Source organism: Labeo rohita, chromosome 20, assembly GCF_022985175.1.
Source record: "Labeo rohita strain BAU-BD-2019 chromosome 20, IGBB_LRoh.1.0, whole genome shotgun sequence".
Taxonomy (NCBI): domain Eukaryota; kingdom Metazoa; phylum Chordata; class Actinopteri; order Cypriniformes; family Cyprinidae; genus Labeo; species Labeo rohita.
The window spans coordinates 16914301-16933929 of record NC_066888.1 but is presented as its reverse complement, the minus strand read 5'-3'; the positions used below and the strand labels follow the sequence as shown (position 1 = coordinate 16933929).

Below are 19629 nucleotides of genomic sequence, written 5' to 3'. Positions count from 1 at the left end.
CAAATAAATGTTTAAAAGATGTTTATTTAGCGTGCTTTTATCAGAAACCCGCAGACAGCAGATTGAGACACATACATCATACACGCTGTTTCACATAATACAGTTTGTTTTATTATCAGCTCTATTTTGTAAAAAAACAGCTAATAATCAGCATGTTTTCATTTAATGCATTAGCAGCCATTATGTTTGAGGACAGTGCTGCATATTTTAATTAAAAAAAGAGAAAACTATATTCACTTCTAAGTTTGTAAGAATTTTTTATGTTTCAGTTTTTTTTCCACCAAGGTGGCATTTATTTGATCAAAAATAGGCTAGTAAGAGTGTAATATTGTGAAATATTACTACAAAAATTATTATAAATTATAAAATATTTGTTTTCTATTTTAAAGTGCTTTAAACTGTAATTTATTCCTCATTATTGTTATTCATTATTGCCACATGATCCTTCAGAAATCATTCTAATATGTGAGTAAAAAATAGCATTACTGTTGAAAACAGTTGTGCTGCTTAATATTTTTGAAAAAACCTTGACTTTTTTTTTTTTTTTTTTAGGAAGAACAGCATTTATTTGAAACAAAAATGATTTTTAACATTATAAATGGATTCACATCTTAAAGGAGTAGTTCACTTTCAGAACAAAAATTTACAGATAATGTACTTACCCTGTTGTCATCCAAGATGTTCTTGTCTTTCTTTCTTCAGTTGTAAAGAAATTATGTTTTTTTTTTTTTTTTTTTTGAGGAAAACAGTTCAGGAATGTTCTCCATATAATGGACTTCTATGGTGCCAGCAAGTTTGAACTTCCAAAATGCAGTTTAAATGCAGCTTCAAATGGCTCTTAACAATCCCAGCTGAGAAAAAAGGGTCTTATCTACCAAAATGATCGGTCATTTTCGGTCAAAACCTTCTTATCGGTCAAAACAACAACAACAACAACAAAAAAAAAAATATATATATATATATATATATATTTTATATACTTGTATATACTTTTTAAGCTTAAATGCTTGTCTGGTCTAGCTCTGCCATGCACATGGTTAGGGTGTGTCAAAAAACTCCCATCTCATTTTCTCCTCCAGCTTCAAAATCGTCCTAATCGCTGTTTTACCTTTTTTTTTTAAAGGGCGTTTTACCTTCTTTGCACATTCACTTTGTAAACACTGGGTCGGTACTTCTGCAGCGATGTAGGACGATTTCAAAGTTGGAGGAGAAAATGAGATGGAAGTTTTTAGACATACCCTAACTGTCTTGAACCAGAATGCACAGAGAACATGCAGAACTAGACAAGAGAATAGGTTAAAAAGTATATAAATTTGTGTTTTTCTTTAGAAAAAGACCCTTATTCCTCGGTTGGGATCGTTTAGAGCCCTTTAAAGCAGCATTTAAACTGCATAATGGAAGTTTAAATTTGCGGGCACCATAGAAGTCCACTATATGGAGAAAAATCCTGAAATGTTTTCCTCCAAAAACATAATTTCTTTATAACTGAAGAAAGAAAAACATCAACATCTTGGATGTCAAGGGGGTGAGTACATTATCTGTAAATTTTTGCCCTTAACATCATGTCCTTTAACATAACTGCTTAATAATTTTGTACAAAATGCAATACTTTTTTTTCCAGTATTCTTTAATGAATAGAAAGTTCAAATGAAAAAACATATGTTTGAAGCAGGAATCTTTGTAACATTATAAAGTTAATTACTGTCACTTTTGATTAATTTATTGCACCCTTTCTGAGTAAAAGTATTAATTTCTTTACAAAATTCTTTTTAACCTCAGACCTTTGGACAGCAGTGTTTATTTTAGCACACAAAAAGTATTACCAAATAAAAAGCCTATACTAGTAATGTTCCTTTTTAAAAAAGGAAATCAAAACTCAATTAGCCAAGCTTCCAACACAGCATTTAATGAAGAGCGCCAGCACCTACACACTTTCCATTTCAGCTTTAAATAACTGCCAGTACAGAGAAATGATTAGGATCAATCAGACTTGTTTGTCCGTTGTGAGCTAAACAATATTTTATTCCCTTATTTAACCTTTTGCAAAAATCTTTCAACAAATATAATCAATTCTCTGAAGTATAATTTCCGATGGAGGCAGCATGTGAAGTAGTTTAAAAAAAAACACATCACCTGTAAAATCCAAAGGTTTCGGCAAGTGAATCAGGCGGTGACCTCCTATCTCTTGTTTACCTGGTTGCCGTGACCTGCTCTGAAGAGTGACCGTCAGTATCGATCTGGCTGTCTTTAATTTGTTTACCTCCTTTTTTGATTTTTTTGTTTTTTAAGTCAGAGCTACCGACAGTGAAAGTACGGGAAGTCAGAGATACATCAGCGAGGGGATGCATCTAGGCTACCTGCGATGGGGCTAAACTTATAAATTAGAGGACTGGTTTCATTTTTGGTAAGGAATGTTTACAACTGCTTCTTTTCTCTTTAGTTTTCACAAAAAATGATATTCCATGATGTGATCAATCAAGCATTTCTTTCTATTATTAGTACTTTCAGTTGAGTTTCCTGTCCTGTTTCCTGTTTAATAGAAAAGCACCTCACATCAGACTTGACTATACATCTTCCTTCAGTTGCTCATTGCGTTTTATCCTTCCTTAAGTGCAATGTTTAAGGCTACAAAGAGGCTTTTTGTTAGAATAGCAGTTTTAGATACTGAATAATGAAAGAAAAAGGTATTTTTTTTTAAAAAAAAGGAAAGCAGCCTCACATATTTTCGAAAAACATCACACTTTGTCCTTTCAGCCCAAGGCGGACTGGAGGAGAGAGGAAGGTTTTTTTTTAGGAGGAGTAGGCAGAACAGCAGGGCGGAAGCAAAGCAGAACAAGGGGAAGAGTTTAAGAAAGACAGTGGGAGGTTAAAAAAAAAAGACTGAGCTTAAAAAAGACAGAAACGGTCTTTTGCTGGTTGCTTATGAACAGATAGTACCTTAAGTCACGCTGGCTGCGTGTGTGTTTCCATGGTGATGTCTGGAGGGCAGACCAGCGGAGAGGCTGCTGGTGCCAGGCAGCGACGCAGGACCAGCCCGAGCCTGGAGAGAGAAGACCTGCAGGGACTTTCCTCACCACCAGCTGCCCACAAACTCTCCCTCATGTACCCTAAGGAGGAGAACAGCACAGGAGCCATCAGTTCCTCTGTCAACTATCTTGATGGAGCCTATGAGTTTCCAAACCCCACGCAGACCTACGGCACCTCGTCACCCGCCGAGCCCGCCTCGGTCGGATACTACCCGGCTCCCCCGGACCCCCACGCGCCCCCTGTTGAAGAACCTTTGCAGTCGTTAGGCACCGAATCCAGCAGCCCTCTCATGTTTGCACCCTCCAGCCCTCAGCTGTCCCCGTACCTGAGCCATCATGGAGGACACCACTCGTCCCACCAGGTGTCCTACTATCTGGACACCCCTTCAAGCACCGTATACAGGTCAGTTTGGCTTTAAATGTGAGCTCTGGTAGTGGTCATGTTTTGAGGAAAGCTTCAAATGAACCATTTTACAAGTTTACACAAAAGTTTAAGAGATATATTGGATTTAAGAACTTGTATAGACATTGAAAATGAACATTTTGAATTTTTTGTCTCTTAACATCAAGTTTCTATTGGCATTTTTATGGTGAAATCCAGGTTAAACTAAAATAGTAAATATAACAGAAAAAGAAACTGTTTAAGATTCTAAAACAGACATGCAAATCAGATGAGGTGTTTTTGGAGGTGTTTTACACCTGATTTATGGTTCAGTGGGGCACAATGTTTGGTTTAGCACTCAAATCCTGCTTGGATACCTGCTTACCAAGGGTAATTTTTACAAACAACGCCTTACATACACAAATCTTGGTGAAACAATTCTGGCACATTCTACACTTACACATTTTGTTAACATGTTTAATTTGCTTACAAACCACAACTTTTGTAATGAATTTATTACTATTATTAGCCATGCTTTTTTATTTTAGCCATTATGGAATTTTACAATATTTCAATGAGTAAAATGTATGGTAAAACTTATGTTTCATGTATTTCATACACATAGAATACTGCATTGTGTAAACATCTTTTTTGGGGTTATTGTTAAATATACTGGTTGTGTGTGATCAACATTTAATGCTAGATGGTCTCTGACATTTGTTTTCTTTCAGAATTGTTTTTCCTAAAGGACATATCGAGTGCTCTCTGACTAAGTATGGTTTATTTTATGTTGTTATTTTATGTTGTAGGTTTGTGCTGTTAATTATTGGTATTTCTTGACTTCTTGGAAGGTTAGGACTGCAAAACACACCAATTTGATGTGGGCACTGAAGTACACAGTAAGAGGTGTACATTTGTAGAGCCTCCTAAAAATTCTGTCTCAAGACCTTGAGAAAAGTACAATTAGTGAAAACAACATTATTGTCTGAACACACAGGGAGTACTGTTTTTTTTACTTTTACAAGAACTGAAAGAAGATCTAGGTACAGTTAATGGATTAACGCCAACCCTGAACCAACACACAAAACTACCAAATTTTGCTATAGTTTTTATCACAACATATAATCACTGCTGTTAATAGTGTTCACTGTTTGTTTAAATACATGTCATTAACTAACTGCATGATTTTTACTGCACATTCCTGCTATAGTCATCACCACTGATAACCAATCCTAAATATAATTAACATGAATTGAATTTAATTAATAAAAATTTATTACAGCACGTGTTGAACAGACCTAAAAACTATTGCTCAAATTTGTTGTTTACTCCTGGCATAGTTGAGAATACGAATTAATCCACTGCTTTAGGCTGCCTGGGGACCCCAGAGGTCATGTGATGACACTGAACAGCACTGCAGTCAATTTTTGAGGTTACGCAATAAATCTGTTGGACATCAGAATTAAAGATAAAATAAATATTTACAAACACTGGAACAAGAGGTCAGAAGGAAATGGGGATGGTCACACTTGTCCCCTGTTTGCTGTCACGTACATATTCTCCTTGGATATTACAAATTTGTATCTCAAGATTGTTTATATACATATATCTATATACATACATCTATACATACATCTATAATTCATATTTATTTATTTCCAAGGATTTTATAGTCAGAGTTTCTATTTACACTAAATGCAAATAGCCCGCCTTGCTGGCAGAAGCTATTTATACTAACTCGTCCCACTAAAGTGTGGTTGGACTAGACAATATTACAAAAGACGCCTGCGAAAGAACAGCTCCAGTGGGGTTTGTAAAGTGCATAGCATGGACCTGAGTTCGAATCCGCCATTTCGTTTTTTAGAAAACAAAAAGGGTTCTATTAACAGAAGTCTATGGAACCCCAAAATTTTGAAGCTCAATCTCTCAAAACTGCTCAGAATGCAGATACAACCTTATAATTCCAAGGCGGTGATTTGCCAAACTTGTTCTTCTCTCTTCACATCACAGATCAAATCGGAAAGGCCTTTATTTTCAATAAAAATGAAGGAAATAATCAAAAAGGGTAAAATAAAGTGCCTCATGCCTCAGTTAGGGTTAGGGGTAGGTGTAGTGAAGGCTTTATTGTCTCAATAAGGTAGCATCCATTTAATAATTTAAATAAAAATGATAATTTACACTCAATATGTTATTATTGCATATAGTTTTATAATGCACTACAATACTGAGGTGCAAATATCTGCCACTTGCACTTAGTATAAATAGTGTCTAACTAATATTATTGCAAAGAAAATACTGCTGTTTTTACATAGTGTAAATAGAATCCTTTGCTATTTGCACTTAGTGTAAATAGCATATTGCTAAGAAAATACTGCTATTTACACTTATTGCCTTTTATAGTACCATATCAGTTATCAGATGATATTAGAGATTTTTTTTTCATTATTATTCTCCATATCTGCCAGTGGTGGATATTTAATTGTGCATTTTTTCCTATTTTTACATTTATATGCTCACGTAAAGGGATAGTTCACCCAAAAATGGAACTTCTGTCATTAATTACTCACACTCATGTCGTTTCAAACCTGTAAGACGTTTGCTTATCTTCAGAACACAAAGAAAGATATTTTTGATGAAATCAAAAGACCTTTCTTACCCTGCATAGACAGCAATGTAACTGAAATGTTCCCAGGCCCGAAAAGGTAATAAGGACATTGTTAAAATGTGACATCAGTGGTTCAACCTTATTTCAACCGCAAAAGAAAACAAAAATAATGACTTTATTCAACAATTCACCTCTCCAAATCACGCCTTCGGCCATTATTGAGAGTACCTCTGCACATAAACAACGCATTCGCTGCCCCTAGTTTACGTGCTGAGGAATGAACACGCATGCGTCATGGTACTCTCGATAATGATTTGGAGAAGAATTGTTGAATAAAGTCGTTATTCTTGTTTTCTTTGTGCATAGAAAGTATTCTCATAGCTTCGTAAAATTGCGTTTGAACCACTGATCTCACATGGACTGTTTTAGCTATGTCCTTACTACCATTGTGGGTCTTGAAAATTGTCAGTTGCGTTGCTGTCTATGCAGGTTCAGAAAGCTCTCGGATTTCATCAGAAATATCTTAATTTGTGCTCCGAACATGAATGAAGGTCTTGAGTTTGAATTGACCTGAGGGTGAGAAATTAATTACAACTTTCATTTTTGGGTGAACTAACTATCCCTTTAAAGTTAACAGTGAAGAGCACTAAAAATTTAAAATAAATCATGTTGTGAGGCCTAAATTCACTTGCCAGTTTTAACCTGACAGATTTTGCATTTTCTATTTTTAATGTATTTAGATACAATTCATTTTAATACCTAGCATAAGATGGAAATAACTATCATGTTAAATATATCATACAAAAGCGTGACTAGTGAATTACAACACAAAAGTCACTTTCTCTGCTGGTTTCTATCATCATCCACTCTATATTGACATTTTACCTCTTTCTGTCTGTAGGTCCAGTGTGGTATCTTCTCAGCCAGGAGGTGTTGGTTTGTGTGAGGAGCTGTGCAGTGCCACTGACAGGCAGGAGTTGTACTCCGGATCAAGAGCCACAGGAGTGTTTGATTCAGAGAAGGAGACGCGATTCTGTGCGGTGTGCAGTGACTATGCTTCTGGCTATCATTATGGAGTCTGGTCCTGTGAGGGATGCAAAGCTTTCTTCAAGAGAAGCATTCAAGGTAACCAGTCCTGTCTTGCTGTTCTGAATGTCAGCAAAAGGAAAATGCACTCTGTGTGAATGGACCCTCAGCGCTGTTAACGTTACTGTAAATTGGAGTAATGAGCTTTATTATGGTGCAGCTTTAAAATTACTAGCGTTTAATATCAGAGATTTTAAGCACACGTTCTTTTTACGTCACGCTAGTCAGTTACCCGGATGCGCAGCCATAATCCAGATACTCAAATGTAAACAGCAGCATGGATTTCACGGTTAGTGTACTATTGAATAGGTTGTTCTGCTAATTTGTGTCGTCTAAAACATGGAAAAATTGTGTGGAAGCTGCTAAATCATATAGCGAATGACTTAATAAGCAGGAAAGGGCGCAGTATTTTGACAAATTAAAGTTAATAGGTGATAAAGATTCATACAAGCAGTATTAATTTAGATATTAGCCTAATATGTCACTTACCTGACTGGAAATGATAAGAACAAAAACAAATGTTGTCAAGATTCTTGCCCTGAAAATCCTGGTTCAGTTTGGCCAACCATAAATGCATTTTGTTTCTCAGTTTTCTGCACTCTTCTCCTTGATTTGTTATAACTTTTGGCAGTCTGTAGTAATTCAAATGTTTTTACAGATCAAAATGTTAGTACAGACCAAAACATGACAATAATTGAACATTTTCAGCAGCAATAATCTGAAAAATTTTGTTTGTTTTAGTGGCACTGTTTACGTTCAGTGCCGCCAATATGGCCGTTTGATGACGTGTCATTGAAAACACTCTATACATACACATAACAACAGCCATTTAATAATTTTTAATAAACCTCTGATAATAAAAACAGTAGGTCTGCAATACCAAAAAAAAAAAAAAAAAAAAAAAAAATTCATCCTTGGAAAGAGGTTCATCATTTAGTGCCCAGTTTTCTTAGTCCAAAAATTGTCTAAAAATATATGGGTTCCAGCAAAAAGAAAAATAATTAGATTTTCCTCAATTTCCTAATAATAATTTTCAAGTCAAGCCCTTACGCTGTCAGATACAATGCGTGAATGTGTACCATAATCACCCTTGCATGTTCCCTGCTGTCCTACCCCTACTGACAGAAAAAGGTGAAAATCAAAATCTCACATGTGTTAGATCTAATGAAAGGCTGTCTGATATGTACAATGGAAGCACACAGATGTTTCTGCTTGCACCTTATTTGCAGTATTGTATTGCGTTGGAAGGGGGTGCAGATCTGGGTGAGTTTGGTGAGATTAAAGGCCGAGTAGGTGTTTTGAGCTTGACCTTGACATGCAAGCTCCCGATGAGCTCTTTCCTGAGGCAGGTAACTGCTGCTGATTTTAACTGCCATTCTGGTGAGGAAAACTGGAGGAAAATGACTGTAAATGTGTACCTGACAAATGGGTTTTATGACACACCGGGTGAAGGAAATTACAGTAAGTATAAGGGAGTGCAGAATGATAGAGAGCCAAGATGTTTAGAAGAGACACACCATCAGGACAGGAAGACAGAGAGAAGAGAAGAGCAGAGTAAATATATTTTTACTTTCTGTAGTTTGGATTTGGTTTTATTAAAGGATTTTCATACAGTAGCCTATATGTAATTGTTTAATACAATTTGAGTTTAAGATCCCTGCAAAAAAAAGATTCAGATCCCACAAACTTTATTTACTTTTCTTTAAAGAATTGCTTTTACAGATTCTTGTGAATCTTATGTAAAGGATCACTTTCACTGTTAAATATACAAAACGAGTCAAAAGTTTGTGAACAGTAAGATTTTCAATGTTCTTTAAAGAAGTCTCTTCTGCTTACCAAGTCTACATTTATTTGATCCAAAGTACAGCAAAAACAGTAAAATTGTGAAATATTTTTACTATTTCAAATAACTATTTTCTATTTTAATATATTTTAAAATTTAATTTATTTCTTTGATTTCAAAGCTGAATTTTTTAGCATCATTACTCCAGCCACATGATCCTTCAGAAATCATTCTAACATTCTGATTTGCTGCTCAAAAAAAAAAAAAAAAAAAAAAAAAATATGATGTTGAAAACAGCTTAGTAGAATTTTTCAGGTTTCTTGGATGAACAGAAAGTTTGGAAGAACAGCTTTTATCTGAAATAGAAATCTTTTGTCTTTATCATCACTTTTGATCAACTTAAAGCATCCTTGCTAAATAAAAGTATTAATTTCTATAATCAGATGAATGCTGATCTTTGGTTCTTTCAATTCATCAAAGAATCCTGAAAAATGTACGTACCTGTTTAAAATATTGATAATAATAAAATAATTAATAATAATAAAAAATATTTCTTGAACAGCAAATCAGCATATTAGAATGATTTCTGAAGGATAATGTGACACTGAAGACTGGAGTAATGATACTGAAAATGTATCTTTGATAAATTAAATGTTAAAATATATTGAAATAGAAAGTAGTTGTGTAAAGATAGTAAAGATAGCAATATTATAACAATATTAATGATTTTGCAGTATTTTGGATCAAATAAATGTATAAAATATATATATAATCCTGATATACACTGCGGATGATGCTGTTTTAGGCATTTGTGATTGTGATTTTGTTTCAGGGAGTCTTTCTAAAGGGCACAATGGTGATTTGCTCTTTACAGTTTCCAGGTCATCTTTGCTGGCCAGTCAAAATAGCTTGTTAACCTAAAATATTTTTACATCTAAATTTTTATAAGTTCTGGATTCTCTGTTGTAGAATATCCTGTTACAATCCTCATTATGATTAGATGTGTGGTTTTATACAGTTGTCTGGATGTCAGTGTGTATGTGTTTGTGTGTAGGTCTGTGACATTTCTGGCTGAGACACAATCATCTAATTTAAAATTTCATTTGGAGCGCTGGAACAGCATGTACCTGCTCTTAATCAGATCCAAGGCCGTTGATGCGCTGCACTGCACTCTTTGTTGCTTCTGCCGGAACAGTATTTACATATCGCTAATAAAAAGTTAAAAAAGAAAAACATCTCTGAAAGCAGATCTTAAAAAGACTGTTTAAGTAAGAATTTGAAGGTAAAAGAATGATCAAAAACAAGCTTGATTTCTCTGCCGCTAGGTCACAATGACTATGTTTGCCCGGCAACCAACCAGTGCACTATTGACAGAAACCGCAGGAAGAGCTGTCAAGCATGCAGACTACGCAAGTGTTATGAAGTCGGCATGATGAAAGGAGGTACATAAAGGATATTCCTAGTTTTCTCTCCCTGAAAGGTTCCATAATTTATATTTAATGTATTAGATTCTATGTATATTTTACTATTTCTAAGTAAATAAAAACAGCCTGCATGTTTTCCATTACAGGTATCCGTAAGGACCGCGGAGGCCGCACTATCAGGCGTGAGAGGAGAAGGAGCTGTAATGAAGATCGTTTTAAGAGCTACAGTGAGCCTTCAAGCCGCGCCGGTCTGAGAACAGCTCCCCTGCAGGACAAGAGGAAGAAGAGCAGCGGCGGTGTGGTCAGCGCTTTATGCATGCCTCCTGACCAGGTGCTGGTGTTGCTTCTGGGGGCAGAGCCGCCGGCCGTCTGCTCACGACAGAAACACAGCCGCCCGTACACCGAGATCACCATGATGTCCTTGCTCACAAACATGGCTGACAAAGAACTCGTCCACATGATTGCCTGGGCTAAGAAAGTACCAGGTAAAATCCTTTTTAAGAGATCAATTAAAGTTGCTTTAATTGTGAGTGCAGCATCAAGGGAGTGGGTTGTAAATCAGAAGAAAGCACTTCCAGGAAACGAACCCACGGTCACAGCCTTGCCAGCTTTTGTAACCGTGGCAGCGGGCTTTGACAGCACAGGTGGCAGAGATTTAAATGACAAGGTCACAGGCGTAAAGATAAAGAACATGGGTGTTATTACAGAGATCTGTGCTGTGGCTCAGGTTGTTTTAGCCTCCAGCTGAGTTTGCACACATTAAAAGACCTGCTGAGAGTTATATTTAATGTGCAGATGTCTTAATTATCCCTCCTTGGAGAAGTAAACAATTTATCTCATGGGATACAGGGGACAAAACTTAAATGTTTTTATACAGCCCTGAAAATTTCAGGTTCCTTTATTTACTGGATGGTGGTAACCTTAAACCTTTTATACATCACCAAGGAAGATCATTTCAGTTGTAGGCAAGAAATATGCTGTAAAGTGGTGCATCACTTTTACTAATAGTACTAGTATTAAATTTGCAATCTAACCTTGCAGGGTTAGGAATTAACTTTCCATTAAGGGGCAATATTTGCCCCCTTGGAATTGTTTTCCAAGGGCATTTTTACACTTGTGAGGGCAATTTTTATAATAATTGTATTATTATAAAAAAACATATGTTGTCTTTAATGTCAAATACTTAAAGGGGTCATCGGATGCCCATTTTCCACACACTGATATGATTCTTTAGGGTCTTAATGAAAAGTCTATAATATACTTTGGTTAAAAATTCTCAATGGTTGGGTAAAACAACACCCTTTTTTCCTTGCCAAAATCAGCTCTGCAAAAATCATCCTGATCTGGTCGAGGCTGCTTTAAATGTTAATGAGCTCTGCTCGCCCCGCCCCTCTCGACTCTCTGTGAAGTGACGAGCCTGTTTACTTTAGCCGCATTTAGCCACGTTTAGCTGCTAAACTTGCTAATTAGCACATTATTAGGAACAGTGATTGCAGAGATTCATAAAAAAAACCTTATACTCACTTCTGCTGTAGGTGAAGCTGGATCATGAATGATTTACGCGAACATAGATGTATTTATGTAGATCGGGAGGTGCAGTCCCTTCACAAACAAACTTAATCCACCGCATCTTCAGCGGCTCAGATGTCGGTAGTAAATGACGACCACTATGTTCATTATTACATCCAGCAACACAACACCTCAATCGCTCAATCTGAGATATTCTTGTCTAACTTACATCCCTGCTCCGGCATCGAAACAATCGAGGTTGGACTGTTACAGCTGATCTGAGGTAAGACACTCATGTCAATCAACTATCGTGGGAGCGGCCTCTGTCGGTGTCGGCTCGATTTGAAAAAGGGAATATTATTATTACAGATTAATTAAAAACCACTGCATGGATTTTTATCATTATAGGGTAGATTTGTACATACACTGCCAACACACATTAATGTTCAAACAACATGAAAAAAGTGAACTTTGCATCCGATGACCCCTTTAAATTTACCCAATTACTTTAATGAATATTTAACTATTGTCAGTAACAATAGACTGTTTAAAACTGCATCTAAATAAACATGTTAAAAAAACAGGAGCTCACAGGGCTGCAATATTATGACAACAAAAAACATCATTCTGGCTTCATAGACAAACATGTCAGTCCATGACGTTTAGCACAAGCTACGCAAAAACACCCGTTATGATCACTAAAGCTACGAAATTTATCTTTTATTTACACCGTATCTGCACTTTGTTTATGATGAGGGAATTTGTGAGCGTGCGCACTCAATACAGCTCCAGCGTTTTCAGCACTGACTAATCCAAGTGCCTCTGATTGGCCAATAAATTCCTAAATTCAACAGAAACATGTCTGATTGGCTCTAAGGTTCAACGGTGCACAAATTTAGCGAATCTAAATGTAACTCCGCGAATTGACACTTTTTAGTCATTTTCACATTTCGCTTTATTCGCAACAGCTGTTAATACATTGTTTAATTTTGCAGGGCCCTTTGTCTTGAATTTCTAAGGCATTTTTGTTCATTTTGGTGGCATTTTTGCCACAACCCTCATTAATTTCCGACCCTGCATCCTTGTGCTATTGATATGAATAATATCTCAAATCATCCAGCTTCATGAGAAGAGGTGTGCTGTTACTTTCCTAAGTATTGATAGGTGAAAACTCCCATAAATTCACATTGAATGAGGGACCTGAACCATTTCTAACAACCAGAATATTATAAAGCCAATAAATAACTGCCTAGCAACCTCTCGTATTAAAAAACCAATAACCACATAACAGCTGCCCGGAACATTCTAGAATCATTTTGGTGCAGATGCATCAGTCATTTTTTTTAGAAAATGTAAAAGTCTGTTTTACCTTGTTATTGTTCTTGCTGCACAACATATATGGTCCCACTTATATTAGGTGGCCTTAAATAGTATGTACTTACATTTAAATGAATCATTTGATAAAATGCACTTATTGTTTACATGTTTTTACTTTGTACTTATATTTTAAAAGATACCTGCATGTAATTATATCTGTAATTAATTTCTGTAAATACATTTATAATTACACTGTTGACCTATCCCTTACACCTTAATCCACCTTAATGCCTAAACCTACGCATACCACCAAATCTGTCCTTAAACGGACCCGTATCCCACCTCAATAGCAGTCAAATATAATATTAACACAGTAAGTACACTGTACTTATTTTTAAAGTAAGTACACAGCAGTTAAATCCACCTAATATAAAGTGAGACCACACAGACTACCATTCAAAAATCTGGGGTCATAAGATTAAAAAAAAGTTTTTCAGTGTCCCTTATGATCAGCTAGGCTACATTTATTGATTGAAATACAGTAAAAACAGTAATATTGTGAATTTTTACTACAATTTAAAGTAACTGTTAAGTGTATTTTAAAATGTTATTTATTCCTGTGATGGTAAAGCTGAATTTTCAGCAGCCATTACTCCAGTCTTTAGTGTCCCATGAATTCTAAAATGTTGATTTTGTGCTGAAGAACACTTCTTATTATTATCTTTGAATTAAAATTAACATTATAAATGGCTTTACAGTTGCTTTTGAACAGTTTAATACATCCCTGCTGATTAAACATAATAATTTCTTATAAAAACAATATTTTACTCACCCCAAACTAGTGAAAAGTTGTGTATGAAGCATGATGTGTCACTGTTCTCTCCAGGCTTCCAGGATCTTTCTCTGCACGACCAGGTTCAGTTGTTGGAGAGCTCTTGGCTGGAGGTGTTGATGATCGGCCTCATATGGAGGTCTATTCATTCACCTGGAAAACTCATTTTTGCTCAGGATCTCATCCTTGATAGGTACTGGATGTTCTGTGCTTCCTCTTGTAGGCCACTGTAAAATAATTAGTTCTGTTTTTTTGTATCCACCTTATTTCTCCCAAAAGAGCGGCCATTTGTTTAATCTGCTTAATCTGGTTTCCAGTCACATCCACATCCAGCTATTCTTAGATGTACAAAGCAGCTCATTTTGCTACTTGATATTGCAAATTGGTGTATCTTACCATGTTATTTAATGTATTATCTTAATTATGAACACACTGGTTTGTAGTTCAAACAGTTTTACTGTTTACTGCACGTTTTTATTCCTCTATAGCGGCTATGAACAGGAAGTCTCGCCCATAAGCTTACTTATAATAAACAATAAACTTATAATAAACAATAAATAAATAATAAATTGAACTTACTCTCACAGTTACCATTACTTACATTCAGGGTGCACATACGTGGTGCGTGGTGACTAAACAAGTTAAGACTACTCATTTGCGCATCGACGTGTTTGATTATGTTTTTATTATGTCGATTATGTTTTTAAGTGTACTTTAAAATAGATGTGTTTTTATTTAATACTCATTTTTATTTTAAAATATAATAGTATAATCAAACTGTATTTAATATTTTGTTTATTATATTAATAATAATAATAATACTTTTATTACGGTAATTATTATTTTTTTAGAGTTATATTTAATGGGACATGCTATGTGCAGTGTGAGCACCAAGCCAAATGTCTAGACTTAAAAACTAATGTGCATCCCTGCTAATATTTATCTAGTCAGACATGGAAAAGTGTGCAGCCACGCTTTGAAAACACATTAAATTGTTTTGATTCCATTTAGCCTTGCTTGACTGTTAAGAATAATGAAAAAGCACTAACGTGCCGTGACAGAAACCTGCTGGGACAACTATACTCTAATGAAACTCAGTGCTTTATTTTAGTCTCAGGCAATTTTACTTGATACTAATGCTGTGAGTGTGATTGTGGGCTTTTTGAGATGTCATACTGACCTGATGCATTCTCTCTACATGTGCTTATTTTTTGCCTCAATTTCATAAAGAACATTGAGTTGCATGTGGTTTTGTCCCCCTGCAGACAGGATTTGGCCCAGCAGAGGGCCGTGCCTCATAAAATGAGATTGAATGATTATGAAACGAAAACTAGATTGTTAAAAAGGATGTGAACTATTTACCTGAGGGCCTAGTGCTCCTCTTCAGAAGACCATGTCACAAGCAGATTGTAATTAAAGAGGACCCGGTTGGGAACATGGTCTTTAAAGGGCTTCTGAAGAACAGCATCATCGCTGACTAAGGGAACACGAATCTAATCAAAACCAACATCCGTAAAATGTACAGCGTCATGAGTTTGGCGGTTTAATAGAGCATCCAGAAAATTTGAGTGAAAATTTGGAGGGGACTGAAAAGATAAGAAAGCTGAATGAGAAAAACGAAGGAGACTGCCAGGATAGGATAAGAACTGATGAAAGACAGATGATCTACAGAGAGTCCATTAGAGGCACAGTCTTTTCTCTCATGTAAAGTAAACAGAAACAGCATGTACAATGTTCACAGCTTCACTCGAAAAGCAAAAAACAGGGCTATTTTAAGGCACACATCACAGAAAATGGCACAAACAATCTCCTAGCATGGATAAAGTGCTGGTCTACCTCTTTACAGGAGTGAAGGAGAATGTGTCGAGGGCATGCCTGAGATTTTCGACATGCTCTTGGCGACTGTGACACGCTTTCGTAGCCTCAAACTCAAGCTGGAGGAATTCGTATGTCTCAAAGCCATCATACTTCTCAATTCTGGTGAGTCTGCAAGTCACAGAGAGTGAATGAACTGTATGATTTGAGTACTTTGGAAACAAAGATATATATTATATTATCGAACGCACCCTGGAATACTTTATTCTGACTGGTCAATCATGTAAGATCCAACACATTCACAAAATCCCATCAAAATTTCATGTGATCAAAGACGTAGCAGAGCTTGTATTGAAAACACGTACTGAAAACAGTTACTCACACTTGTTGCGACAGTTGGATCCGATATACAGCATCGACTTTTAGTTTCAGTCATTTTGTTTTTCAGTCGTTCTGGTTACTAACATAACCTCGGTTCCCTGAGAGGGAACAAGCGTTACATCGATGACACTATGGGTAACTGTAAACACAAGCTAATCTGTGGCAAAATGAAGTAAACAAAGGACCAAGTTCTTACTGACGCGGTCTGGAACCTCATTAAAAATAAAGTTCATCCACTTTTTCCTAATGCTGGGATCAGAAGGAAGGCAATGCAAAGACTGGTTTTCCACAATTTGGCACTGCACAGAGTCTTGTTGTCTTCAGAGCCATCTTTATCATTGAGTTTCTGCGTAGACCTGTTCGCCTCTCTGGTAAAAGTTTTGAATTCTGAAACTTACAGGATGTTTTTATAGTACAATGACCTCTTATATGTCAAAAGATCAACGCAATTTTGGTTTCTCAGTTCATGATCCCTTTAAATGAGTAGTCCACTTCCAGAACAAAAATGTACAGTCAGTGTACTCACCCCCTTGTCATCCAAGATGTTTATGTCTTTCTTTCTTCAGTCATAAAGAAATTATGTGTTTTAAGGAAAACATTTCAGGATTTCTCTCCATATAATGGACTTCTATGGTGCCCCCAAGTTTAAACCTCCAAAATGCAGTTTAAATGCAGCTTCAAAGGGCTCTAAACAATCCTAGACAAAAAAGAAGGGTCTTATCTAGCAAAATGATCAGTCATTTTCTAAAAAAAAGTACCATTTATATACTTTTTAACCTCAAACGCTCGTTTTGTCTAGCACAGCGTGAACTCTGTGTATTCTGGTTCAATACAGTTAGGGTCTGATGAAAAACTCCCGTCTCATTTTCTACTCCAACATCAAAATCGCTGCAGAAGTACCGACCCAGTGTTTACAAAGTGAACATGCAAAGAAGGTCAAATGGCCTTTACAATAAAAGGTAAAATAGCGATGTAGGACGATTTTGAAGTTTGAGGAAAAAATGAGGTGAGAGTTTTTCGATCTACCCTAACTGTCATGAACCAGAATACACATTGTTTCGCTAGATAAGACCCTTATTCCTCGGTTGGGATCTTTTAGAGCCCTTTGAAACTGCATTTAAACTGCATTTTGGAAGTTCAAACTCGCAGGCACCATTGAAGACCACTATATGGAGATAATTTCTGAAATGGTTTCCTCAAAAAACAAAATTTCTTTATGGCTGACGAAAGACATGAACATCTTGAATGAAAAGGGGGTGAGTACATTATCTGTAAAATTCTGTAAGTGAACTACTCCTTCAATGTTTTTGAACATTAAAGCACAGTAGTCAATTAAGCGTCATCCCCTAGGTGTAACAACCCTAAACATGTCTTAGGTATCAGTTAATATGTAACGTTTAAATGGTTATTGTTTATCTTTTCTGTCTGGTCAGGTGCGTTTTCATTCTGCTCCAGTCCAGTGGAGCCCCTGATGGACAGCTTCATGGTGCAGTGCATGCTGGACAACATCACTGATGCCCTCATTTACTGCATCAGTAAATCGGGTGCCTCGCTACAGCTGCAGTCCCGCCGTCAGGCTCAGCTCCTTCTGCTGCTCTCACACATCAGACACATGAGGTAAATAAGTAAGAAGATAAACACATAATTTCATACACACTACCATTTAAAAAAAAATGCTTATATTATAGTCAAGCATGTTACATTTGCTTTCCTTTTTTGAAAGCAACAAAGGAATGGAGCACTTGTACCGAATGAAATGTAAGAATCGAGTCCCGCTGTATGACCTTTTGCTGGAGATGCTGGACGCCCAGCGATTCCATTCTTCAGGAAAGGTGCAGCGACCGTGGGCACAGAGTGAGAAAGACCCCCGGTCTACACCCACAACCAGCAGCAGCAGCCCCTCCAGAGGTCCTGGAGCCATTCAGCCCAACACTGCCTGTCACGGCCAGAGTCCAGACCCCTGATCCATGTACAATCCAACAACTGAAGAATGTGAAGACTGTGAACCAGTCAGTGCTGTCTAATTGGAATTGAAGTCTCTCCTTGTGCCTTATCACAGTCCACTTTAGATTAAGAAATTAACACATTTAAAAAGTAAAAAGATACTTGTAGAAACCATAGACTGTAAAAAAATATGGACGTAGTGTCCGTGACATCACCCGTAGGTTTCTGAAGAGCATTTCTGAACCTCTTAGTGGGCGGGAGTTGGCCGTCGGCATCTTGGAATCGCACGTCACTCCCGGATAATCGAAAATAGGCAAAGAGGTGGGATGTGGGTGGAGCTGGTTGCTGAAACCACGCCTGCCTAGCGCGATGGTGGTGACAGCAGCGGCAATCCACCTGTCACTCAACTGGCCACGCCCTAAATTATGCAGAAATTTAAGGCTTAATATAATTTAAACGGATGAGTTTTAAAAAAATTCACCCCCCTCACAGTTGACATGAAGGGCAAAATTAGCTATATAGACCAAAACCACTTTTTGTACCAGGCTGTAAACATATTTTTTTCTGCTGTAAAGTTGGGCATTTTAACATGGGGAGTCTATGGGATTGACGCCCTTTTGGAGCCAGTCTCTAGCGGCCAGTCCATGAATTGCAGTTTTAGTCACTTCCATGTTGGCTTCAAGAGGGAGACCGGGAGGTTGCCGCTTGGTAAAAACGGACAGGTTAAGTCTTCAAATACATCTATGGTTATTTGATTTAAAACAATTAGTTTTGGAAGTCAAAGTTAAGTTTGGGATTCAGCAGACATTTTGAAAAAGTGTCAAACTTGTGAAAAAGGGCTCTCGGGCCTTTGTGGTGCACTGAGAGAAAGATTTATGTAGAAGCTGCTAATTCTTCTTTTTTAAATAACCAATCAAGTGACAGCTTTGACATCACAAACTTACTTAAAGGCACAGTATGTAATTTCACCGCTAGAGGGCACATATGCAACACAAACAAAGAAACAAAGGCGTAGTTTGCTGATGCCGTGATTGAGTGTGTCGTCTTCATCCTCACAGCCGATGCCATCTGACGGGACTCGACAGAAATCATGTTCATGGATAAGCTGATGAATTAAAGATTTACTAACGTCACTTTAGTATGAAGCAGGGTGAGGCTGAAAGTCGTGGAAACGGAATGAGTTTGTTAAAGAGCTACTGCTAAGAGACGAGTGCAACACGCTTTTATTATGCCACAGTCCATTGCTTCCGCTTTTTCCGGTCATGCGTATGTGGAGTAAAGCAGTGCTGTTTTATCATACTGGATACATTTGACTGTGTTGAAAGCTTTGTTATAATGTTACTCTGTGCGTTCATCTCCTGTCTAATAAAGCGCATAACATAATAAAGTGTTTTTGGTGTTTCCATGTTTTCTACAAAATAAAACCGGAAATCGAGGATGTATGATGTCACCGGCAGGCGACGCAATGACACGGTCTATTACAGTAGTTAAATTCTTCATTTCTCTGGATTTAAACATTCTTTGA

General features: G+C 36.8%; 1 protein-coding gene across 3 annotated transcripts; it reads left to right on the top strand.

The window, feature by feature from the left end:
* Nucleotides 1-2781: 2781 nt before the first annotated feature.
* esr1 (estrogen receptor 1) lies at nt 2782-18483 on the top strand. Of its 3 annotated transcripts, none has more exons than XM_051139301.1 (9): nt 2782-3429; nt 4140-4181; nt 6915-7138; nt 10208-10324; nt 10453-10791; nt 14019-14157; nt 15811-15944; nt 17594-17777; nt 17854-18483. In XM_051139301.1, the coding sequence occupies exons 1-9, from the start codon at nt 2969-2971 to the stop codon at nt 18122-18124; spliced, it is 1911 nt and encodes a 636-aa protein (XP_050995258.1). In that variant the 5' UTR covers nt 2782-2968; the 3' UTR covers nt 18125-18483. The 3 variants fall into 3 exon arrangements, with proteins under 3 accessions (XP_050995258.1, XP_050995260.1, XP_050995259.1); XM_051139303.1 differs by having other exon boundaries at nt 2785-3429; nt 17892-18057; XM_051139302.1 differs by lacking the exon at nt 4140-4181 and having other exon boundaries at nt 2789-3429; nt 17884-18483.
* Nucleotides 18484-19629: the final 1146 nt, after the last annotated feature.

Coding starts and splice junctions, on each gene's coding strand:
- esr1 (XM_051139301.1), top strand. CDS start 2,969: ATGGTGATGTCTGGAGGGCAGACCAGCGGAGAGGCTGCTGGTGCCAGG. Junction 3,430..4,139: donor CCTTCAAGCACCGTATACAG/GTCAGTTTGGCT, acceptor GTTTTCTTTCAG/AATTGTTTTTCCTAAAGGAC. Junction 14,158..15,810: donor CAGGATCTCATCCTTGATAG/GTACTGGATGTT, acceptor ACCTCTTTACAG/GAGTGAAGGAGAATGTGTCG.